We start from the raw sequence: 26,246 nt of genomic DNA on the forward strand, positions 1-26,246 counted from the left end.
GGATTACAAGCGTGAGCCACCAAGCCCGGCTGATATGACTATCTTAATAGAAATGAGTTTTTTCCAATTTCTGTAATTATTATTATTATTATTATACTTTAGGTTTTAGGGTACATGTGCGCAATGTGCAGGTTTGTTACATATGTATCCATGTGCCATGTTGGTGTGCTGCACCCATTAACTCGTCATTTAGCTAATCTTTTTGGCAGTACTGATGGATGAAAGGATAATTGTGTTCTTTCAAAAGTATTCTAGGTACTTTTAAAATATTCAATTGTTTAGTTCTCTTCAGTTACCTTATGTCACCCACTTCCTTTATATGTGCATATGCTTGTGAAAAATGGAAAAATTAGACATTGTATCAGGAGCTTAAATATTTTATGTGACCCTTGTTTAAATAGGCCAAAAGGTATCCAATTTAAAAATTTTGAGTATCACCTCTATGCAATACTCTGTGACAACGTATATTATATCCCTAATATTGCACTTTGCAGCATTAAAAATATAAGTTATAATTCATCATCCTTTGATATTTTTTAGAAAACAATGACTTATGTCAAGGTGTCATTTTAAAGATAGAAACTCATATTTCCTTATAGCCTTGTTTAAAATAAAATTAAACAAAATCAGAAAACTCAAGCATCATGTTTATATATTTTGACGATTGTCCTTCAAAATTATTGAGCATCATTTTTAGATCACTTTAACTCTCTTGATAAAAAATAATAAACACGTTTAAGCTCTAAGTATTCTAAATAGGCAAGATTATTTTCCAGGTTTAAAAAATCACCAGTATTTAGCAGCTGTGTGTTTTTGGTTGGTTCAAAGAAGCATCTAATTGTAAGTACAAAATCTAAATCAATATAAGAAAGCAGTATCATTTTTGTTGTATCTTTATTTCAATACTGAAGTTTTCAAAAATGTTGAGATTTTCCGGAGGTTGGTTGCTTTGGAGCTCTTGCTGCACAGTTTATTCAATAATTTCAAGTAATCATTTTCTTTTAATTGTATCTCAGTCACTTAAAAATATGTCTTCTGTAATTGAGGCTTTATCATCATTCTTAGATAGCTTTTGTTCTGTTTTTCAAGTTTAACATTGCCTCAGACAATTGGACAGATTTTCATTGAGAAACTAGCTGACTACATTCTTGTGAAAACAACCTTTGGCTTTTCATTGGCTTGGGATGGGATATCTGGGATCTACCTCAAGCTGTCTGAGGACCATAAGGGGAAATCATGTGGCCTATGTGGAAACTACAATGACATTCAGTCTGATGATTTCATAATTCTGCAAGGTAAGTGAAGCAGAATAAATGCGTGGGTACCTTCTAAAGCCTTCTTCTTCCCCTGACCAAGTTGTTTGTACCCAGAAGACTTGTCATAGATTGGGGAAAATTTGTGGCTGTCACTTGCCTGCTTTAGTGATTTTAAGTAAAGGTTGAATAGGAAAATATTTTGGTGTAATTCTTGAAAACCATGAACTAGTTTACCTTTGCTAAATTAGCATGAAGCACTTACTCACATAACACATTTTAATAGAGCATTTGCTTTGTGTCAGAAGGTCGGGATACCTCTGTATCCACTGCTTTAGGAACCTGGAATACATCAGTGAACAAAACCTTTCACATCTTCAAGTTTGTATTCTAGTGGTTCAAACCCATTTGGGTCAGATATGTCTATGTTAGGTCAAAAACTATTTTTGTATCCCTTCTTGATAGGAATAAGTTGAATAATTGACAAATAATAGTTTTGCAAAAATAATCAAATGTGAGCAGGAAAGTTGAATAGTAACTTGGAAAGGTTTTATATACCTACCAGATCATCTATGAAATCTAAGTTATGAAACTAAAAGTGAGTTATAAGAAATAGGTTCTGTATCAATTCAGATACTAGTGTGCAATGGCAATAGAATAAGAGAATCACAAACCATAATCATGACTTAGGTCCACACAAGGAAGTGCAGTAAAAAAAGAATACTGTTCTTAGTACCAGTGAACTTGGATTTGAATCTCCTTTCAACTTTTATAAGTTCTGTAATTTGAGGAAACTCATTTAATCACTTTTATGCTTAGTTTCTTCAGCTGTAAAATGGGGCTATACTAATTTGGAACTCACAGAGTAGTCAGTAATAATAATAATATACTTTGATAATATTTATAACAATAGTTAGTTTGAGCACATAGCTATATTATTCCCAATCCTCACAACATCCTGTAAGGTGAGTATTCTTTTCTTTCCTCTTCTTTCCTCTCCTTTCTTTCCTTTTCTTCTGTTCAAGATGAGGTCTTGCTATTTCTTTTCATTAAGATGGGGTCTTGCTATGTTGCCCAGGCTGGTCTTGAACTCCTGGGCTCAAGTCATCCTCTGGTCTCAGCCTCTCAAGTAGCTGGGACTACAGGTACACCATTGCACTCAGCCAGTATTATTTTCTTAATTTTATTATGAGAACACAAGGTGATGTGTCCAATGTAACACAGCTTGTAACTGATACTGTCAGGGTTGGATTACAGACGTGACAGTCTCCCAATCCTGTGCTTAGATAAGTGCTTGAGTAATTGCCATTGAAGCTGTAAAGTGCTATATAATACTTTTGTTTTATATTATAAAATTAATAGAGATGATTTGCCCCTATGTTATGTTTTAAAGGATGGTGAAAGGACTACTTAGAGCATGGGCTCTGGAGTCAGACTGTGTGATTCAAATTCAGCTTTATCACTTATTAAACTTTATAAGTTTAATGATATAATAAGAGCATATACTTCGTAAGGGTTGCAAGGATTAAATGAGACAATTCGTGTACAACAGTACAGTACCTGGCACATAGTAATAATACATTTAATTTAATTTATAGCCATCTCCAAGTATCTCTCCATAAGCCTATAATGGGGCTGAAATAAAAACGTTTGAAAATGTCTCTACATTGCTTTGAGAAGCCTTTATTAAAATGCAAATGTTTTGCTCAAGATAGACAATGCATCATCAGGATTAGTTTACTAGTAGCTAGAGTAGAGAGCAGGGCTCCAAAAAGTCAATTTCCTCATATGTAAAATAGAGGTAATGATAATGACTCTGGGAGCTTCCCAGCCAGTGAATATTGAATGAGAAAATGTAAATGAAAGTGCTTAAAAGTCTCTGAGCACAATACAAATGTATAGTACTGGGATCATCTTGAAATGGTGTTTTGCACCCAGTTGGCATTTGCAATGAGAGGGGTCACAAATTTAGAATCTTGAGACTGTATTAATAATTAGGGTTTTGGATGCAGGCAGAATGAGTCAGATGGTAATTGCTGATTTCTTTTTCTTCTGTATCAAACCTTCACACAAAAAAAATAATCCTTAGTCCAGTTCTCTGTGGTAGAGTTAGAAAAGACTGCTTTGGGGTAGGCCAGGTGTGGTGGCTCACTTCTGCAATCCCAGCACTTTGGAAGGCCAAGGCAGGTGGATCACCTGAGGTCAGGAGTTCAAGACCAGACCAGCCAACATGGTGAAACCCTGTCTCTACTAAAAATACAAAAATTAGCCAGACATGGTGGCAGACACCTATAATCCCAGATACTTGGGATGCTGAGGCAGGAGAATTGCTTGAACACGGGAGGTGGAGGCTGCAGTGAGCAGAGACCATCATGCCGCTGCACTCCAGCCTGGATGACAGAGCAGGCCTCTGTCTTAAAAAAAAAAAAAAAAAAAAGGAAAGACTGCTTTTGGCAACTTCTCCTGGGACACCCAGGGAGCATGGTATGGAGGTCAGGATAGAAAATAACATCTGCCCTTGTTAGAGGCAGGAAGACTTAGGTTTGAGATAAGGGCCAGACAGACTTATATGTTCCAGATAACCTGGAACATAAAATGGTTGTTCACAGTGAGCCAACTGGGGCAGCATGCACAAGGATGTCAGTGGATTAGAAGTGGAGGAAGACTGGCAGAAGGCAATTGAACTGAATTATGGCTGAACTGGCAGAAGGCAAGAAGGATTCCGGAAAGTATATGGGAAAGACCTAAGGAACTATTTCAGCTTCTTCACAATGTTATTTGCTTCACAGTATAAGGCAGAGTAATTTTTTTTTTTTTTTTGAGACAGAGTCTTGCTCTTTCACCCAGGCTGGAGTGCAGTGGCGCGATCTCGGCTCACTGCAGGCTCCGCCTCCCGGGGTTCACGCCATTCTCCTGCCTCAGCCTCCCGCGTAGCTGGGACTACAAGCGCCCACCACCTCGCCCGGCTAATTTTTTGTATTTTTAGTAGAGACGGGGTTTCACCGTGTTAGCCAGGATGGTCTCGATCTCCTGACCTCATGATCCGCCCGCCTCGGCCTCCCAAAGTGCTGGGATTACAGGCGTATGAGCCACCGCGCCCGGCCGAGTAATTTTTTTTAAAAAACCTAACTTACAACAACTTTGACAAGAAACTGCCTTTCTATTTCCTCCCATAGTATAATAATGCAAGAAAACGTCTACAGATGAGCAGTATTACCTTTAGCTTTAAGAAGCCTGATATTTTTTTGAAACTCAACCCGTATTTTGCTGATTAGAAAAATGTTTAGAGAGAGTGAGTTTGATTGAATGCCACTGAATGCATAGTTTCTTAATGGTGATTAAAATTGCATTTCTCTCTGCATTCCAACTCATCCTTCAGGGATGACTTCACAAAGAAGTTAGACTTGTCAGAATTTCTGTACACATAGGAAGAAATATAATTTGTTGTCTAGTTGAGAATTCTGTTTCCATAATTCATGTCTACATCTAGCTATGCGACAGCATAGAAGTCCTGGTCTACTTTCATTTTTTTCCCAGCATAATAATTAATAATGCTTGCCTTTCTCTCTCAAAAATGTCCCAATATGGACAATAAATTACTCTACTTAGAGCATATTTTATACAAAGCATTTTAATTTTAGTTTAGCAGGCTCCCACACCACCATTAGATATGGATTTAAAAATCTCCTGATAAACAACTTTTAGGACTCTTGATGCAATATAAAATAGCTAAATACATGGTTCAAAAGCTGCAATTAAAGTGAACTCTAAGGGATTGGCCAGGTTGTTTAGTCACATTAAAATTTGTGTCTAAGTGTTGAAATAAGTGGGTTTTTAGAAAATGCTTTTGTTTCTTCAGACCTCTAAAAAATGTTTTGACTATAAGTGTACTTAAAAAGGACAGTTTTTCCATTTTTAAAAAGTATATTACAGCAGGCCCGTGCTTTCCTCAGTGTGCAACATTTCAATGATATCAGAGACAAAGCAGCAGGCCAGACAAATTAGAAAGCCCTAGGATTCTTTGTTTTTGTTTTTGTTTTTCTTTTTTTTCTTTTTCTTTCTTTTTTTTTTTTTGAGACAGGCCCAGGCTGGAGTGCAGTGGCGTGATCTTGGCTCACTGTAACCTCCTCCTCCCGGGTTCAAGCAAGTCTCGTGCCTCAGCCTCCTGAGTAGCTGGGATTACAGGCATGCACCACCATGCCTGGCTAATTTTTGTATTCTTATTAGAGATGGGGTTTCACCATGTTGGCCAGGCCAGTCTCGCACTCCTGGCCTCCTGTGATCCACCCACCTCAGCCTCCCAGAGTGTGGGATTACAGGCGTGAGCCACCACACCTAGCCTGAAAGCCCTAGGATTCTAATAATCTCTAATAAATTTCACAAATTCCCCTATATGTATTCATTCACTTATTTAGCAAATATATTTTGAGTACCTACTATATGCCAGATACTACACTAGGGATACAGCAATAGAACAGCTGAGACAAGCTCTCTGCCTTCGTATAGTATGTATTGTAATGGAAAATAAGATAAACAGAGCAAAATATAATTTTTGTGAGCAATAGCAGCCATGAAAGAATAAAGATAGAGAAAGAAGGTAAAGAGTGATGGAGCAAGTGTGTGATTGGTGCTAGTCTAGATCACATGTCAGAGAGAGGCTCTCTGAGGCGTACATTGAACAGGCCTACATGAAGTAAGGGATGCAACAGTGAGAAGATTTTAGGAAAGAGTGGTTTTGAAGGAGGAAGAACAAGAGCAAGTGTTCTGAGGTGGGAATGAGTTTGAGTGTTTGAAGAACAGCACAAAGTTAATATGACTGGAGTAGGTTGAGCAAGAAAAGGTGCAGAAGATATATGAGGGGCAGAGCAGGGTAGGAGTAAGGGGAGAACAGGACCCAGCTCATGCAAAGTCTGCTAGGCTGTGGTAAAGTTTAGGATTTTACTCCAAGAGAGCAAAGCATTCTTACAGATAATAAAGTCCCTCATCTTCCCAGTGTTTGATAGCGCCATGCACACATTATTTTTCTACTTTGAAGATATTCAGAGAGAGTGGCAAACATTTGGCTGGAGATTTCTGACTGTAGTGGTGCAATAGATTGTCATCAGTTGTTGACTTCTGACCATGCAAATCTGGGTGGTGGAGAACTCCAACCTCAAATCTGAAGTCCGTTTTACTTAGAACTTTTAGATGTCATCTTGTTTGGTTTTGCCAAGTCTTTGAGCTTTGAGATTCAGCCTTTGTCTGAATGGAGGAGGGGAAGGATTAATTTTTGCATCATTCCCTGAACTTGTTCTCAGATCAGGTAGAGAGACAACTTAAAAACTTGATTTAGAACAGAGAGCACTCTGTTGAATCAGAGCACTCACTACCAAATATCTGTTTGTTGTTGCCCACACATTAACTCCTGAATCTTGCCTGAGATTAATGCTGGATTAGCTTCAGGGTTCTCAACAGGGATGTCTTTCCTGAGCATGTTTCGAAACACTGTTCATCATATTTAGATGGAATAGATATACTTCTTAGTCTTCTCTTCTATTGATGTGTTTTCTAGTCTTTCATTGCCTATGTGACTATCCTCTGAAATGTCCCAAAGAATTTGACAAGTTTTTTTTTGTGCTGACCCTCCCCACCAAATGTAACTGCAATTTTAATAAGGTTCTTACTAATATTAAATATAATGAGAGAGCTGTCTGATAATTTTTACACTAAACGTTTATGTTTTTTCGTTTTACGCATATTTTTTCTCCTTTCAACAGCACTGATTCAACATTGGCGATTAATGCTTCACTGGTGTGTACGTTGTACCCACTCACCTTCAATCCTTCCCCATGTTGTTTGAATGCAGTTTGCTTTTTCTTTCCAATGGAACTAACTTTTATTTGGTACCCACATTTTGTTCAATTTGTTTTTATTATGATAAAGTAATGTTATTATCTAATATCACATTGGTAATTATAATGTTACTGAGTTTAATGTTTTGATCAGGAAGTTTGTGTTGAAGAACCATTCTATGTTAGTGGAAAATGATACAATTACACCTATTTGTGTGTGTGTGTGTGTGCTTGTGTGAAATAGAGGACTATACAGAAGACATCGCTATGTTTGCAAATAGTTGGTCGGTGCAAACTCCAGATGACACCAAATGTGTACTCACACCCTCAGATTTTCCAAATCCGTGCTCCAGTGGAATGCCAGCATTTGAGGTAAATTTGATGTGAGAAATGTGGGCATGTCAGACAGAATACACATATATCTTATTTGTATAATTAGCGTAGCATTTTTTAGTGTAAACACAATATAATTTAAAAATATTATATCCAGGAAATGTAATTGCAATAGGAAATCACTTTAATTTTAGAAATAGTGAATGTAGTGAATATCATAAATGCAGTACTCATGAAAATAATGTAGTAAGAAAAATGTTGGTTAAAATGTATAAGTTACCATCTTTTTCCTTGTGAGAACTGAAAATCTTGCAACTAGTTCTGTAAAAATAATAGAAGACTATACACATACCATGAAATATATTCTAGTGACTGGCATCTTTGTTTGCACAGGCAATCTTCTTCAAGTGTCAGATACTGTTGCAGTTTCCTTTTCTGAGCTGCCATGAGTATATTGATCCATATTTATATATTGCCAGCTGTGTTAATGATCTTTGCAAGTAAGTGAAATGATTTGTAGCTGTAATAAAATTTTCTTTATGCAAAAAGAAGACCCACAACTACTTCTGTTACTTAACCATTTCAACTGTTCACAAAGTATTGTGGGAAATGTAAAATGTAAACTGCAAACAGCTATTAAAAGCTTGCTATATAACAGTCACTGTCTAATTTTTTTATTGATACATAGTAGATGTACATATTTTTAGGGTATATGTGATAATTTAATACATTCATGTAATCAATTAAAGGGAATTGGGTACCTGTCACCTTAAACAGTTTTCTTTATGCTAGGAACATTCAAATTATTATCTTCTTGCTATTCTGAAATATACAATTGATTAATGTTAGCTATAGTCCCCCCTACTTATCTATCCAACACCAGGTCTTATTTCTTCTACGTGTACATTGTACCCATAAGTAATCTTTCTTCCCCCACCTCTCTCCTACCCTTCCTGGACTCTGGTAACCACCAATCTACACTCTATCTTCATGAGATTCACTGTTTTAATTCCCATATATGAGTGAGAATGAGTGATATTTGTCTTTCTGTTTGACTTATTTCACTTAACATAATGACCTCCAGTTTCATCCATGTTGTTGCAAATTACAGGATTTCATTCTTTTTTATGGCTGAATAATATTCCATTGTGTGTATATACCACAATTTTTTTATCCATTCATCCACTGATGGACACAGGTTGATTCCATATTTTGCCTATTATGAATACTTCTACAATAAACACAGGAGTGCAAATATCTCTTCCATATGTTGATTTTGTTTTTTGGGGGATATATACTCCTTAGTGGATTGCTAGATTATATATGAATGGTAGTTCTAAATGTTTTACATAACCAGCATGAACAAAATACAGTGGCTCTTAAGCATTTTTAGGCCATGAATCCCTTTTGGGAGTCTAGAGAAATTTATAGACCCTTTTGAAAAACAATGTTTGAAATGCACGAAATAAAACACATAAGATACCAAAGAAAACTAATTCTAATAAAGTAGTTATCAAAATAATTAAAAAATGAATTTCTGATATATATGCTTTTAACACACATTTCAAATCTAATAACTACTGCAGTTTGACATAGTGATTAGTGTAAACAGTGCTTTGTGAGTCTGCAACAATGGAAAGTGAAAATATAAAAATATGATAAAAGGACATATGAGACATGTGGTGACAAAGTCACAGATATCACTAAGAACATTGTGATGTGTTGCCTATAGGCATAATTGAAGGAAATGCTAAGTTTCCATTGGAAATTAATGAAAATAAACATGTAATATTTTTTCTACCTAAGGTCACAGATTCCTGCATTCTGTCTCAGGTTGTGAACATCTAGGATAGGTGGTTGCATAAGCAACAAATTTAATGAGACTCATCATACTATGTTCATGAATGGTAGTTCATTGTAGAACCTACCATAAATTACTCATAATTAAAGTTTTTTAAAATTATTTTTCTTTCAAAACATTACCAAGTATATGTGATTACTCATCTTGAATGTTCAAGAGTATCTAAAGAAATTTTAATATGTCTGTATATTTTATGAATCCCAAGAAGTATAAGTGATACATAGAAACTTTTAAAATAAAAAACCAGACTAGTTTTTAGTTTAGTAAAACCACTTAAATGACATCTTGAGCAGCTCATTAAGAGGTTTATCAAAGGTGAGAACAAAGAGGAAAGGTTGAGGTGGTATGAAATTGTGTATTTATAACTACTCCTCTCTAAATTGAAATTATTATAAAAATAACAAATGTAATATTTTCCAGATACTAAAATAAGCTTATTTGTGACATCTCTTACTTTTGAATAGAGTGCAATTATACCTAGATTTATATGTATAGTCTCTAAATTTCAAGGATTCCTGAACTAATGCAGGAGCCTTGAAAGAGCCCCCACTCTGCCTAAAATATTGGCTAGTGACCTTACTATATATATTTTTAAAATTCTATTCCCTATTTGGTTTCATTTTTAATTTAAGAGCTACTTGCTATAGCTCTTTGTTTTTTTCTCTTTTTTAAGGATGGCTGTAGGTAGGCCATAGTCCTTATTTAGTCATATGTATGGAATTAAAATTGTTTTTATTCCACAGTGTGTCAGTCTTGGACTATTCTCCAGCCATCTTTTCAATTGCCTTAGCTTTAATATCTTTAGCACCCATTTGTCAAGTAGTCTGAGATAAAATATTGTTTTGTAGGTCCAGGAAAGTCATTCTTCATTTTTTAGTTCAGGATATCGTTTAGCCGCTTCAACAGCTAAAATGACTGTGACTTAAATTAAATGGAATGTTTATATTTCTCTTATATAAAAATCCATGCTGGTTAGCGGTCTTGAATTGGCATCGTGGCTCTGCTGCATGAGTTTTCCAGTGACTGAGTGATCTTGTTGCTACATTTTTCCTTTTGTCGAGGGTAGTATTTTCAATTTCATGGCCCAAACTGCATCACCACTATCATATCCACATTTTAGCCCTTAAAAAGGGAGAAAAAAAAACCAAAAGGACTGGCATCTTTTGATCTGGAAGTTTCATGCATGCTTCCACTTTTTAACCTTTTGGCCAGAACTTGGATACCTGGCTGCACCTAGGTGCAAGAGAAGCTGAAAATGTTGTCTTTGGCAGGCAGCCATCTACCTGGCAAAAACTTGGATGTTTAATACTAAAAAGGAGAAGGGGTAACTGGAGACAAAAATCAGTCTCTGCCACACCTACTTCATCTGAAATTTCATCATTGAGAAATTAGCATTTTTGTCTTTTGAAATTTTGATAGTTTTTAGACTTTGACTTTTGAAACTTTGATGCTTTCTCCAGGGAAAATAAAAATAGCAGGATGGAGAAACAACTTGTGCTGGCTGACATCAGCTGACACCTTAAGAGTTACCTTTGTGGTAGAGAGGCTGGGTTTAGGGACAAAGCAGGCATGCAATACCAAAGGAAGGACATTATAATTAAGTGGACATTGATAAAATGGAAGTGAGAAGCTGCCAGAGCCAGCCTTTCACTCCCTTCAATATTTCATTCAGGGCTAGACTTATTTACATTCTTTCTTTCTGTAGGAAATGAATGATTCTCTTCATTTCCTGTATTGGGGACTGCATCACAAGGGTCCCATACCATGAGAATGAAAATGTGAATTGGGTGAACACAGATTAATTTCCTGCTTGGGTTATGATAGTGTATTGAATTCAGTTCAACACACATCTTTTGAGTATCTATTCTGAGCTGAGTATTTTGTCACCTCTTGGAGAAACAAAAAATTTAGACATGATCTCTGTCCTAGGAACTCATATTCTAATAGGGCAGAGAAACAGGTCTCTAACAATGACAAAATGCCCTAAATGCAAAGTGCTTTGGATGTGGAGGACAGACCTATTAACTTTATCAGAGAGTGCCTACACAGGCTCCACGGAGGAGATAACATTTGACTTGGAACATGCATGATAATCCACCAATCCTTGAATTATGCCCTCCCGTTTCTGCTTCTAAGAATGCCAAACCCAGCAGCAAGGAAATGATTTTAATTTTGCCATGCCAAAGCCAATTGATGTGAAAACCAAGATTGTTTAATACCCATTTTTCCTGTCAAAGTTATCATTCAAAATGGAAAAAATAAACTTATTTTCCCCTTAGTAAATTATAATTTCTTTCTTGATAATAATTTCTTTCTTGCCCAATTATTGTGAGTTTTCATGAGGTGTCACATATTAATGTGCCTGTCATTGTTCCTAGAATAACATAAACAACAAATGGTGAGTATTATAGTAATAGTTGCATTGGGTTGGAAAACCAATATTCAGTTGCTTTGCTAACTTTTAAAACCACCGTTAATATAGGAAAGAATGCACATATTAGAAGGTAAATAATAAATGTAGTGTCTTTCCAGGAATTTAGCAATTTTAGCCTATACTGTTTTGAAAAGACTTTTCTTATTTGTGGGTTTAGAATATTTTCTGAGCCTCTAGAGTTTATATGGTCAGTCCTTTTTTCCTTCTAAAGCTCAGTTGATTGGACTAGATAAGCTGCAGGACTCCCATTATAGTAGCACAGGATAAGGGCAATTTGAGATGGTGGCTTTTACAATAGTGACACTGAAAATGTTAAGCCTTACAAAATGCAGCATTCTTAAGACCATTATCTCCTAAGATATTTAACTATTCAATTTTGAGTTTGGATTAGGTTGAAAAACAAGCCCTCTACCTTGGTGTAAATCTGCTTACTTGATAAGTGCCTTGTTAATCTGCTTTGGGAATTTTCAGAGCTCTAATAAGAAATTATTTTGGGGGGAAGTTCCTAAAGTGATTATAAGAAAATAATTAAAGATTATTTAGTCTTGGCAATGTTATAAAAATAATTAGCTTTAGTAATTTAAACTTGAAAGAATTCAAAATCCTCTTTTAAATCTTAAGCTAAATGCCATTTATTCAATCTTTCAAACAACCCAAATGCCCATCAATGATAGACCGTATAAAGAAAATGTGGCACATATACATCATGGAATACTACGTTTTGGATTCTTATTGCAAGAACTGCTGAGGAACCATTAAAATACTTTTGAGTACTATAGATTATTGGTATTGGTTTTATTCCAGTATGTGGATAATCAAGAGTATGATCTTTTGGAAACAGCTTTCATATTTATTGTTTTTGTTGTGATAGAATTTTATCTGTTTTAATGGGACTTATTAAATTCTAAAAGGCCTGGAATGTTTTGTGTGTGAGTGAAAAAATACACGGATTATGGGGAAAATGTTATAATTGAAATATAAATCTTTTTCATTATAGTATTCCATTGACTCAAAAGAAAAGTGATGAAATTATTAAAATGCTTTGATGAAGATTATTTATCTAGGCCTAATTAGCTGGGGACCCATGCTCATGTGTTTTCTGCATTGTTGTACTTAATAAGATATGAGTGAAACATATGCTGACATCAATTAACATTGGAATATTCGTCATGCACTCAGCATTTCTAGGGATCAGGACCTCAATGGTACGGTTTCTGTCAATATTTCCTATGTGATTCTGGCTCTGTCTTTTCACTTTCTAGAACTGATGATGATGAAACCTATTGTCGAACAGCCACTGAGTATGCTAGAGCCTGTTCTCATGCTGGCTACCCTATTCAAGACTGGAGAGATGACTTTCCAGCATGCAGTATGTTTTTTTATTTTCCAAGCCCTGTGTACTTTCGCCAATTTTGGGTTAACCCTAGAACTCAAAACTTACTGTACTACTCAATACTAATGAATTGCAAAGATTTGTTATTGCGATATCCGTGAACGTGCATGCTTTTTGAAACAAGTATGCAATTTTTTTTGCAATTGAAAGTTATTTTTTGCAAATTATTTTTTGTAAAAAATAAAATTATAATTTTTAAAAAGAAATAGAGGCTAATAAAGTTGACTTAAGCTCCTCTGTTTGTCCATTTTAGCTGATAAATGTGATGATAGCTTTGTCCATCGGGACTGTATCAGTTGTTGTCCACCAACCTGCACGTTTGAGAAGCAATGTCTTGGGAGCAATCTCCATTGTCTTGATGGATGTTACTGCCCAGATGGTAAGTGCTTCATGAAGAAACCATGTCTGCACTCATGGAAACCAGTACCCAGTGATCTAAGGATCACATCTTCGTTTTGCTGTCCTTTCCCAGTACATTGGACCTATTGCAATTTTCTGTTCTTGTAGAAGTTGGTCCTTGAAGTGACAAGGAGGAATGGCTACTTTTCATTGATAAAAGGCTCATTACTTTGTAAAGTTTCCAGGAAATTTGGAATCTATAGTCCTGAAGTTACCCATGATAAATCTTTTTTTTTTTTTTTTTTGAGACAGAGTCTCACTGTCGCCCAGGCTGGAGTGCAGTGGTGCGATCTCGGCTCACTGCAAGCTCCGCCTCCCGGGTTCACGCCATTCTCCTGCCTCAGCCTCCCCAGTAGCTGGGACTACAGGCGCCCGCCACCGCGCCCAGCTAATTTTTTTTATTTTTTATTTTTAGTAGAGACGGGGTTTCACCGTGGTCTCTATCTCCTGACCTCGTGATCCACCCGCCTCGGCCTCCCAAAGTGCTGGGATTACAAGCGTGAGCCACCGCGCCTGGCCACCCATGAGAAATCTTTTGTTTGATCAATATTTAATGGTATTTAACAATTTATATATCTTCACTTTTTAAAAAAGGAAAGGAAGTTTGAGAGAAAGGCTTCACATTTTTCTAGCACAATCTAGTACTGATGTAGTTTTAATATTTGAAATTAAAAGTAACTTAGCAAGTGAGAGAGGTAGGATTTAAAATTAGGAATGAATCTGCTATAATGATAGCTGTTTCTAAAGAACACTGAGGGTTTACTCAAACCCTTTTTATTTTTACAGATTAAAAAAATAGAATCACAGAGATAAATGATTTTCCCAATATCCTCATTAACTGAGTGAGGATTACTTGGAACCAGATCTGTTTGGCCTCTGTTCATTGTTCTGTTAGTGCTACTCAAAGTATGACGGACCAGTGCTAGTCTGAGCTGTTTGCGACCTGTCAATGACAAGATAACGTATTTGCACCAGAATGTAAGCCCAAGCACAAAAATAAAGTCAGTGCTTTCTCCTGCAGTCTTACCATGATAAAGGTCAGCTGAATGAAACAGTGTGCTTAGTAACATGGCTGATTTAAGTTCTGGCTCAACCTCCTTTACTTGTCAGAGAGAAGTAACAAACACAGTCCCATGGTCTTGGACATTTGAGTAGCAGTACCTAGCTCTTTATGATTCCGTGTGACAGTGTAAATCTTTCTCACCTTGGAATGAACAGAAATTAAACTAAAAATGTACTTTCTCCCTCCTTCTCTCCCTTCCTCCCTCAAATGCAAGGAAACACTGTTTCGTTTTCTTTATTCTGTATGGTGAACCTTGAGTTTTTGATGGCAAGTCATGGGATAAGAAAATTGAGAACTACTGAAATAGATCCTTTAAGGTAGCTACTGCCTAAGAGTCAGGTTGTCAGTAATCCCACTGAAAGTAAAGAAATTTGTATTTCCAGCATCATGCGTAGGTGTTCAACAGAAGTTGATTGAATTATTATATTCAAGAAATACAATCTTTATTATTTCTTTTGAAATTTTGATGTGTATTTCTTCTCAATTAGGCCTCGTAATGGACAATGGGACTTGCATCTCCTTGGAAAATTGCCCATGCAGTTTTCATGGATTAGCTTATTCAGTTGGTTCAAAAATTGAACAAGAATGTACTGAATGGTATGTGATCAGCGTGCAGCCAATTATTTCTGGGTACTTGGCTAGTTGACAACTTTACCATGACAGATGTTTAAAGGAATATACTCATTACTAATTTCCTTCCCCAAATTCCAACACAAAACTTGCATTTTATTTAAACTCCTTGGGGGATGTGACAGCTGTATTTCCTTTTATGATGTAATTCTTATAATTACCTTGGTAATTCTACAACATCTTATATCCACATAATCAGTCTGTTGCATTTTCTTATCGTTTGTAATCATTAATTTGCACATACTTTTAGAACTTGATGGTGCTTCTGGGCTTCTCTGTTACATACTATAAAACATGCCTCTCCAGATCACCAATTTTTGGTCCATGATTAGAAACATTTAGAATTCCATATAAAATTTGCTAACTAACACTGTTGGCAAATATGAAATCCCTGCAGGACAGTCCTAAAAAGAAACAGGTCTAAATGTTGTCAGATGCTTTTCCCTTTGGTGTCAGTGTATGTAATTGAAATGTAACAGGATAACTAACCACGTTCTCAGATGCTGATTCTGTTTCCGTTTTACAGGTACTCTGCTTTTGTCCTCTAAAACTCACACCTTTGTCAGGGTGGAAGGTAGAATTTATCTGACATAAGAGGAGATCTCTTCTCTCTTTTTAATGTCTATTGATCTTCATCATAGTCAGTGATTTTTACGTATGACACACAAGAGATAATAATTTAGGTGCCAGCCAGCTCAAAATGACCAGTCAATTGAACTTTTGCAGAGATTTTTTTATTATTTATTGATTTTATTTATTTTTTTGGCAGAGATTTTTTTAAGTCAGATTATTCTGAACCTATAAACATGATATATTTTGGTACATTAATCAATACATTGATGCAAACATTAATACAGTTTCTCTATGCCAATAGATTAATATTTTCATAATTTCTTTTAGTGTGTGTGTTGGTGGAGTTTGGAACTGCACTGAGCATGACTGTCCAGGTAATTTTTTAAAATGTTTTTACAGAGAATGTTTCAAATTTCTTTAGATTGGGGAGAAAGATAGCATTGATCTTTATGAAGACATCTCATATATACCAAGGGCTACAAAAATCTGTAAATGCAGTTACTCAGAGGACACATGGAAAATTGAACAAGTGATAGCATTGAGTGGGCAACTTTGGTAAAACTTTATTAAAATAGTGTAAATGTTATAAAACCTAAAAAATGTGGAATAAATATCATTTTATAAACATTAAATTAAATGGGATAATGTAATTTAGTCTAGTAAGTTTGTCAAAATGGTAAATTTTAAATACAACACAATAGATTTTCAAAGTTTTGATGCATGATTATTTACCCTAAGTTGATCTGCTTTTAAAGGATTAACCTAATCGTATCATCCTCCTCTCTCTCCTCCTCTATCGCCACCTCCTTTTCTTTTTGTTTTTTTTTTTTGTTTGTTTGTTTTTTGTTTTTTTTTTTTGGCAGTTCAATGCTCAGTTGTAGGTGATTCTCACTTTTCAACTTTTGATGGTCGACATTATTCTTTTATTGGCATGTGCCAATACATCCTTGTGAAAGGAACTGGAAAAGATAAATTCACGATTACTTTACAGAAAGCTCCCTGTGAGCAGGTAAGAACATTTCAAAATGACCAGAGGAATATGGATTCATTGATTTTTACTTAAACTTCATTTCAGACTAAGAATGATAACATGAATGGATATAGCTATTTTCTTTAAAACTAAGATGACGTTGATTATTAAGATACATCATTATTCTACATATTAGAAAGAAGTGTTGATAATTATTCTATGACATACCATTGGTTACATGACACATCTTGATCTCAGAGATATTAAGCTGTGAAAACAAGTATGTCTTACATTAAATACTATATATTTAATTGCATTTTCCTTTTTAAAAAGTAGTACGTATAGTTTTTTGTACATATAGTTTTGTACGTATAGTTTTTTGAACATTTTATGCATGATTGTACAATGGATCTAAGTTTTTTGTTTGCTTCAACTTAGCTATTTTAAAGAGATTATTTTTGACAGTTTTGAACTGGTTTCATAGCATTCTAAACAGATATGATGAATTTCTTAACACATTGGAATATTTATTTAGATCTTTTCTTGAAATAGTAAACTCATCAATAATTTCTAAATAAAGAAATCTAGGTCTTTCATTCATCTCTCTAAAGCAGGTAGTTAAAATTTTGCCAAAATATTTAATTTTTTTAGTTCTATTCTAATAATAGAAAATAATTATTTCCAACAAAGATTCTGAACTGCTTTATTTGCTTTTTTTCCAGTTTTATTTTTTCTATGTAATATATTAGTGTCGGAATTAACTTTCTGTGTAGAAGTCTAATTCTCTTGGTTCTTTGCTTTATTGACTTTTTATGTCTAAATGCCAGTTAAATGAATTTAGAGAGGTACTTTGTATGCCATGGAAAACATAACTATTGGTACTTTACTGAAAGACTTTAATGTTCTAAGTAAAATGTATGTATACACATGATATATTTAATGTACTATATAAAGTTATATTTTATTAGGAATGGGGCTACATAAAACGGGTTATATATCAGCTAGTTTATTACATTACTTATACCCAAGCCTTTTATATATTAGAAATTCTAATTTATGTGCACTCTTTCTTTTTTGTTCTCTCCTCTCTCTTTCTCCCCTTCTCCCTTTCTCTCATCTCCACCTTCCTGTCTCTTTCTATGGCTCTCTCTCTCTCTCCCATACCTTTCATTGATAATTTGATTTTTACGCAGAATCTTGGCTTGGTCTGCCTTCAGTCTATAACTCTGATTCTGGAGGATGATTTTAATAAACAAGTGACCCTTGGTAGGGGAGGACAGATTCTCACTAGTCCTAACCAAGGCTTCAACCTGAATGGTAAGAAACAATGCTAATGGTGTACTTTCTTTAAATTAAAAAAAAAAAAAAAAAAAAAACACACGCAAACAAAATGGGATCTTTTCCTAATGTTAGGCTGACTACTTAGCATTTATAGAGTTCCTATGTGTCATCAGGCCATCAGCTACAGATAGTGATGATGATCATGTTTATGGGACCTAGTGTTTACCTCAAGTGATCTAGACGTTGGAAGGGAAGAGAGACAAGCAAGCAGCCACTTACAATAAAATGTGATAAAGACATACATAAAGACTTTGGGGAGTCTAAATGAGGTGCAGCTCACTCAGCCCTGGAGAGGGGTATACTGAAATGGTCAGGAGTGTTTTCTGAAAGAGGTGGGTGATTGTACAATGATTGTCTCATTGAGCATTTAAGGATGAGGAATTGCTGGGTTGAAGGGGATGGAGAAAGCATTTCATGCAGATCAAGGAGGTGTCGAATTTTGCGGCATATTTAGGGGAAACCAGAACTAAATTGGTTTTGCTACAGCAGAGTGAGGGTAAAGGAGAATGTCTGGATGTAGGTAAGGATGAGAAGGGCTTATGTGGGAGGTATTTTACATTGTGCATTTCTGGGGCAGGTCCTGTTCGTGCCTGCATTCCAGCATAGCTATTAATAACACTCTCACTCTCAAAAGTGTCCTGATTTATCTTACAAATTGCATGCTCATGCTACACAGGTGTCAGGCTAGGGAAGTTGAACTTGATATGAATCAAATATGAGATTATCATTTTTGACCATTTTTATGTACAAAGAGGGCAATCCCATGGTTCAACCAGATAGATGGTGAGTTTTTAAGGAGGTTTTAAGGTGCAGTTTTTTTTTTTTTTTTGGTAGATGACTATGACAAACAGTGTAGAAGTGACTTTGAGAGTTGCTAGACAGGAAATATGGGCAACAGTTAGGATGTTATAAAAGTAGGGCATGCGAGGAATGAGGAGGAGGTCATCTAAGGCAGTGATGATAGAGATGGAGAGAAGAAGACAGACTGAAAAAACATTTAGGACAAAAGTCTGAACTTGGTCATGGATTTCAAATGTCTAAGGACTTCCTCCTTCCTTGTGAGATGCTTGCAAACTGAAAGTAAGTATTGACCTGAACAACTACTAAAAATGGCTGCTGAAGACCAGGAAGGAGGGAGAAAAGGAGAGGAATAGGAGGGAAAAAAGGCAGCCATGGGTGGCAAAAATTGGCCCTGAAGCACAGGCAGGAACCGCTAGCCTGCCTCCCCTCCTTCCTTTGTATCTGGGGAAGAGAGTCCTGATGGTGTACCCTAGCATTTCAGAACACTGTCTATGAATGTCAAAGCTGATTTACGTATGTTCTTTTCCTGCAGGTATTGTTGAAATTCAAACTCTGTCATCCTTATTTATACTTCTAAGAACCACATTTGGTTTAAAGATTCTGTTTGCTATAGATGGGGAAAGAATTTATATTCAGCTCACTAGCGCATGGAAAAGAAGAACATTAGGTCTGTGTGGCACTTTTAATGGCAACATAAGGGATGATTTTCTGTAAGTATGATTTCTGCATAGTTAACCTAACTTAATGACTGGTCATTTAAAGGATATAAATTCATTAAAAATGTTTACTTAACTAATAATAGCTTAGCTGTCATTATTCCAAGAGATTTACATGGATCATCATATTTAAAATGTATAGCAATCTCTGATTAATATGTTTATTTTATAGATAAGGAAACTAACCGAGACCTCAAAGTGGCAAATAAATCATTCAAGGTCACTTAGCTCACATGTAGGGGAGCTGGGCTTTGGATTTAGACAGTGTGGCTCAGCTCTGCTCACTGCTCCAGCTATTCTCTTCTCTGCCACCTACCAACCTTAACAGTATTTTATTTCTGAAGCATTGCTGCCTAAAAAAAAAACAAACAAATAAACAAACAAAAAACCCTCAATATTGGTATGCATTAGTGGTAGTAAATACTCTATAAATATTGATATCATTTGGTATTATTAATACCTAAAAAGCAACATTCTATTATCTTGCTAGATATTGTGATTGTTGGTGTTTCACTGGAAGAGAAGCAATAACATATATTTGTACCCCTTGCATTGACCAAGTACTTTTCACCTACGTGTGAAAAGAAGCAGTTTATAATTTAGTGTAAATGCTTTGTGCACTTGTTATCATGCTAAAAGCACAATGGGAGCAATTTAAGCAGTAGACCATGGTTCTCAGCCTCACGGAGCCGTGTGTTGCAGATCAGGAGAGGATAACAACCTTTAAGAAATGTATGTGGAATCTAAAATAGTTGAAATCACAGAAGCAAAGTATTATAGAATGGTGTTTGCCAGGGGATAAGGGTCCGGGTGGGAGTGTGGGAAGATGTTGGTCAAAGGGTACAAAGTTTCAGCTAGACAGGATGCGTAAGCTTGGGAGATGTTTTGGGATCAATTAATTATATAATGACTATAATTAATGTGTACTTGAAAATTGCTAAGAGAGTAGATATTAAAAGTTCTCACAACAAAAAATAAGAATGTGAGGTGATGGACAGGTTCATTAGCTTGATTTAACCATTTCACAATGTATACCTTGGAACATCATGTTATACTCTGTAAATGTATATAATTTTTTTTAACTATACCTTAATTTTAAAAATAGTTAAAAAATGAATATTTACTGTTAGGCAAGGATCAATCAACTATATATATATAAATAAATCAACTATTATATATAAAAATCAACTATATGTATAAATACTGAGGTGATTCTAAAAATTAAGTGTTGGGCTTTGTGATTATGGCTAGAAGAACAATAGGGGGTTCATTGTGGGCTGGGCAGCCAGGGGACATTTCATGGAGAAGCTACTCTCCAAATACTGTTTCATTTCTTTTTTATTTTATTTTATTTTCTATTTTATTTTACGTTAAGTTCTGGGATACATATGCTGAATGTGCATGTTTTTTACATAGACATACATGTGCCATGGTGGTTTGCTGCACCTATCAACTCGTCATCTAGGTTTTAAGCCCCGCATGCATTAGGTATTTGTGTTAATGCTCTTCCTCCTCTAGCCCCACACCCCCAGACAGGCCCCAGTGTGTGATACTCCCCTCTCTGTGTCCATGTGTACTCATTGCTCAACTCCCACTTATGAGTGAGAACATGCAGTGATTGGTTTTCTGTTCCTGTTACAGTTTGCTGAGGATGATGGTTTCCAGCTTCATCTATGTCCCTTCAAAAGACAAGAACTCATTCTTTTTCGTGGCTGCATAGTACCACATTTTCTTTATCCAGTCTATCATTGATGGGCATTTGCGTTGGTTCCAAGTCTTTGCTATTGTAAATAGTGCTGCAGTAAATATATGTGCTTTTTAAAAAACATTCTTGCCCATACCCTCCTTCCTGCTTGGGTTCTCTCCTGCTCCTTATCTTTCTTATGACCTCCCATTTATTGTTCACCCCAATTCAGACATTATTTGCCTCAAAAAGCTGAGCATACAAAATTAAATATGACAATGCATTATCTATGAAAATTTATTGTTTGTCTGTCTGGTTTCTTGTCTTGTTTATCTGTTAGGGCTTTGAGACTAAGAGTTATGTCCTTGGTCTTTGTATTCTTAGGAACTAGCATAGAACCTCACATATAGTGGACAGTTAATTGAACTGAGGTAGAATGTTTAGTGGGGCATTAGGAACATAGTTTGGATGGGCAAGGGGAACTGGCATTTAAAATTAAAAAAATTTCAATTTCTTGTATCTTGTCTCCTTGTCTTCCTGTACCTTGTTTTTAGGTAATTCAGTTTTTTGTTTTATTTATTTGTAGGTCAAAATATTGATATCTTCACCACATTTGAGAAGCAGAAACTACATTAAGTGGCTTGGCTATGATGTTCAGAAAAGACATTAATCCTCTTTTCTCTTCTTTGTTTGTCAGAATGGGTCAGCAGTCAATGTTTCAGAGATGGCAGATCTGTCTGCCTCTTTCTAAGGCACCAGTCTCCGCCATGTATAAACATTTAGGTGTGATAAGAGTGCAGGATGATATTTCAGAGTCAGAGATAACTTGTGAACAGTGTTTAGCTTTCCAACTTAAGTAGTTAAAACTCTTTCTTCACAAAGGTTAATGTGAATATGGGGACATCGTGGAATAGAAAATATTAATTACTTGAAAACATATTTTGTATGCCTTATTTTAGTAAGTCGACTATGGTGAGCTGAAAGGTTATTTTATAAAATGAAAGACAATAAATAAGTCCACATTTTAGCTCCTATTTTTAAAATTTATTGTTTTAAGGTAAACTAAATGAAATAAGAGAGCCAAGCTCTAAGTCAGTTCCACCTGGAAACCTTGACTACACGTACCACCCTGACCTATTTTATTGTCCTTCAGAGGAGTGAAGAGAGAAAGAAGTGGAGAGAATGAGAAGAAATGAACTAGCACAAACCGTGCAATTACTTTGAGTCTCGGTGTTCTTAAATAAACAAAATGAGATTTTGTACTAGGGTGTTTGTTGTAGTTCTTTACAGTTATGGGCTAGTTTGATTTTGAGGAATAGGAAAAGAAGAGAAGGACGAAAGGGTGGGGACAAGGAAATGGTTTGCGTTGCTCTCTTTTTTTGTCCTTTCTCAGTCACTCTGCTGAGCAGCTCCAGTGAAAATAGTTAATCTGTAAGGACACTAGAGAAAGCTGAGATAATGCCTACTCTTCTACTTAGCCATATTAGAGGAGTTAACACAGTCAGGGTTGTGGTGTGGTCAAAAACTTCCTGCAGGAGATCTAATTCAACCTGATTCCCTAAGAAGTTTTGATAGTGTCTGGCACATTGTCCAATAGGGGTTGTCACTTAATAAATGTTGGTTGGTAAATTAATACATCTGAATGGCTGCTGGGGGTGGAATTGCAGTGTTTGTTTCCTAAACACTGTTGTAGTTTTAAGATAGATGTTTTTCATTTGGTTTGCCCACTTCATAATGGAATCTTGGTATTTCAGATCTCATAATGGAAATTGAAATATTGAACTGGATATATAGACTATTTATATTTTGAGATATTTGTCTTTACTTTGAAAAGAATCATGTGAAATGCCCATACTAACTTCCCCACATGCACCCTCAACCACACACATGCTAAAGTTTTGGTTGTGTGAGTGTGTATGGTTAAGTCAGGGAGAACTGGGTTTGAATCGTGGCTTTGATACTTATCAGCTTAGTGTAATTTAATATTTCTCTGAGCTTCTGCTTTGCTTTCTCTGTAAAATGGGGATAAAAGATGTTTTTCTTATAAGTTTGAGATGAAGATTAAATAAAATCATGTATGTCTACAATTTGGCACATTGTAAAATGTCAGTAATATGGAGCTTAATATCATTGTACTGTTTTTTTTAAACTGGTAGAAAAATTTCAAGCTGTAAGATTTCCGTGTACATTATGAAAAATAGTATTCTCTTATTTAAATATCTGAAGGTTATGAACAAATGAATGAGAGGTACATGAAGATGAGCATTGTCTTTGCTTTCTAGTTCTCCATCAGGCATGATAGAAGGTACACCACAGCTTCACGCAAATGCGTGGAGAGTTTCTTCTACCTGTTTTGCACCTGTTCATGTCCCAGTGGTGGACCCCTGTAACATCAATCAACAAAACAGTAAGTTTTGCATGTAAACTTCCTTTCTGCTGTAAACTTAGGGAAAAGTTCTATGTATTACTATAATTTTATAAAATTAGATAGTGAGTTTAAATTCTAATTTTCTCCATTATGGTAAAATCAGTGCCATTCCTCATGTATTTTTTTTTTTTTTGCTTAATATTATGCCTTTACATATGTCTTTTCATGTAACCTAGGTTGTTTTTAAAAAACCTGACAGTGACTTTTATTTCCTATTTTTCATTCATAAATTTTCTTATTTTGGGTGTTTAGAAATCCCTTGTTTGCAGATGTGGACTAGCATTTGGGAGTTTTCAGAGTCTTTAAATGCTAAAGAAAAGCCTCTAGGAATCCTCTGAGAATGCTGTGATAGTCCAGGGATGTTTGATGTCAGTTATTACCATCTCATTAGAAGTCCCTACTCACAGCATATATTATGGCTTTATAAGCAGGAAGCCAGTGATCCAAAGAGGCTTTGTGCCATTGAGTGGGCAACAATTTGAGATGGTCATGCTCCAGAGTTCCAATTTGCAATGACAGGACAACTCACATGCTAAGAATTTTTGGCTGCATTTTTTAAAACTAAAGCCCCAGCAAACCATGTTAAAGTCTAGTTCACTTTGCAATAAAAAAGATATACATGTATATATTCAGATAGAAGATACACACAAGACATACACATGTATATATAATTGTGAAAAAATTAATGTACATGCTTAAATATTCTTGTAAGTTTATTTTTTCCTTTAATCATCTTGGCTAGTTCACTATTTGGATGTAGTCTTTAAAAATACATTACTCATATTGGTTGAGCATTCATAAGAAGCCAGCACAGTTTATGGATCGTGCGGTGGTTGTTGGGAGGATTTTGTTGATTGCCATATTGTTTTTATTATTAACATAGAATTCTGGTATGCTGGAAAGAGCACAAGATACTTTTGCTCTTTGTGCTTTCTATTTTTTTAAAATCTAAGCCAGCTTTTAAACTTGAAAAAGTTTGTTAACCTCTTTGATCATTTTTCTTATCTATAATAACACGACTAGACTAGACTTTTTTAGTTTCATGAATGACAACTTTTAATCTTACTGCCATTTAACAATACCTTCCTCCATTCTGTCCCCAACTTTCAACTAATCTTCTCCTCCTCCTTCAACTACTCTTGTTTGGTTTGTTTCTTTCTTGGTTTCCTCCTGGATATTGTAGCAACTTTATTTTTTTATTTTTTAATAACATGTTAAAGTTGAAGTAGAGTTCAATTGATAAATTCAGTTTCCCTGTGGTCATTTCTTTAGTTACCTCCTTTATTATATGCTATTTTGCTCTATTTTCTATCACTTTTCTTCCCATATCCCATGTCTTTTATATATATACATATATGAAATTGAAATATTAAAGTAGATATATAGACTATTTATATTTTGAGATATTTGTCTTGTCTTTGAAAATAAGCCTGCGAACTACCCACATTAACTTCCCCACATCCACCCTAAACCACACACATGCTATGTACATGTATACATATATTTTATATTAACTTTTTTTTAGCTTTGCCATGAACTGTGATTTTTTTAAAAAAAATTCAGATAGGTAAATTCAGGAAGATCCCCAAAGAAAGGAAAATAAATAGACAAAAGTGAATAACTCTGATCTAGATTCTAAAGGATTTTTTTCATGAGGGTCTTCTTTAGTTATCCTTAACTTAATGTCAGTGGGAATATACTTTGATCTACAAATTATTAGCCTCTTTGGTGTATTACTTTGCTCTTTCAGGATCCTTGCGCATTAAGAATATATATGTAAACAGTGTACTGCCATAGTTTGTCATTTGTTTTTATATACATATACATACTGAATGCAAAAGTATCATACTTGAGCAATTATCATGTTTTCTTACCAATAATAAATATATGTAATATACTCAACAAAATAAGTTCAGTATAATTCCTTAGTAGTGAAAAAACTGATCTCCAACAGCTTATCTGGTCTGTAAAAGACAATGACAATGAAAAGATTGATTAATTTTATCTGTTAGGAAGCCAATGCAAACTAGGTCCACGATATCAAGAAACCACAAAGCTACCCTCTTTCAGAAAGATGGAATCTGAATTGTTTTTTCAAACTTGGTTACTTCCATAAAGAATTATATCTGAGCAGTCATTCTCAAGGGAAAAATCAACAGATTTCAGGAAATGATTACACAGATGTCCTCCCCTCCCCAGGTGATTTTATAGTTACATCTCATGGCCTTTAGCATATACCCTAATCCCCAATTTCTATTCATTATTCAATTATTCATGCATTTATAGATTTATTTATCAAACATTATTGAGCTCCTAATATCTGCCAGGAATTGTACACTGTGCATTGTGCAGACATTGAGTTCAACGACTATGTGGCATCTGACACATTACCATTCATTTCAGAGACTCCACTGAAATGAGATCATTCCCAATTCTTCCTAGACAATTGTGTGTTACACAGAGTTGCCATGATATCCACAATCTGGAACCACTTTATTATGTGTGGATGTCTGGAAATAAGCCTCCCAATACTCTC

General features: G+C 35.3%; 1 protein-coding gene across 1 annotated transcript in view; it reads left to right on the plus strand.

Annotated features, from left to right (window-relative positions):
- The window catches only part of OTOGL (otogelin like), a 167,138-nt gene that overhangs the window by 28,044 nt on the left and 112,848 nt on the right, over positions 1-26,246 (plus strand). The window contains exons 10-20 of the mRNA XM_055236519.2: positions 1,090-1,295; positions 7,329-7,456; positions 7,811-7,917; positions 12,975-13,081; positions 13,359-13,484; positions 15,056-15,164; positions 16,098-16,144; positions 16,634-16,779; positions 17,934-18,057; positions 19,415-19,592; positions 23,565-23,689. Of these exons, the coding sequence (XP_055092494.1) occupies positions 1,090-1,295; positions 7,329-7,456; positions 7,811-7,917; positions 12,975-13,081; positions 13,359-13,484; positions 15,056-15,164; positions 16,098-16,144; positions 16,634-16,779; positions 17,934-18,057; positions 19,415-19,592; positions 23,565-23,689 (1,403 nt within the window). The remainder of the gene's footprint in view (positions 1-1,089; positions 1,296-7,328; positions 7,457-7,810; positions 7,918-12,974; positions 13,082-13,358; positions 13,485-15,055; positions 15,165-16,097; positions 16,145-16,633; positions 16,780-17,933; positions 18,058-19,414; positions 19,593-23,564; positions 23,690-26,246) is intronic.

This window comes from Symphalangus syndactylus, chromosome 13 (assembly GCF_028878055.3).
Source record: "Symphalangus syndactylus isolate Jambi chromosome 13, NHGRI_mSymSyn1-v2.1_pri, whole genome shotgun sequence".
NCBI classification, from domain to species: domain Eukaryota; kingdom Metazoa; phylum Chordata; class Mammalia; order Primates; family Hylobatidae; genus Symphalangus; species Symphalangus syndactylus.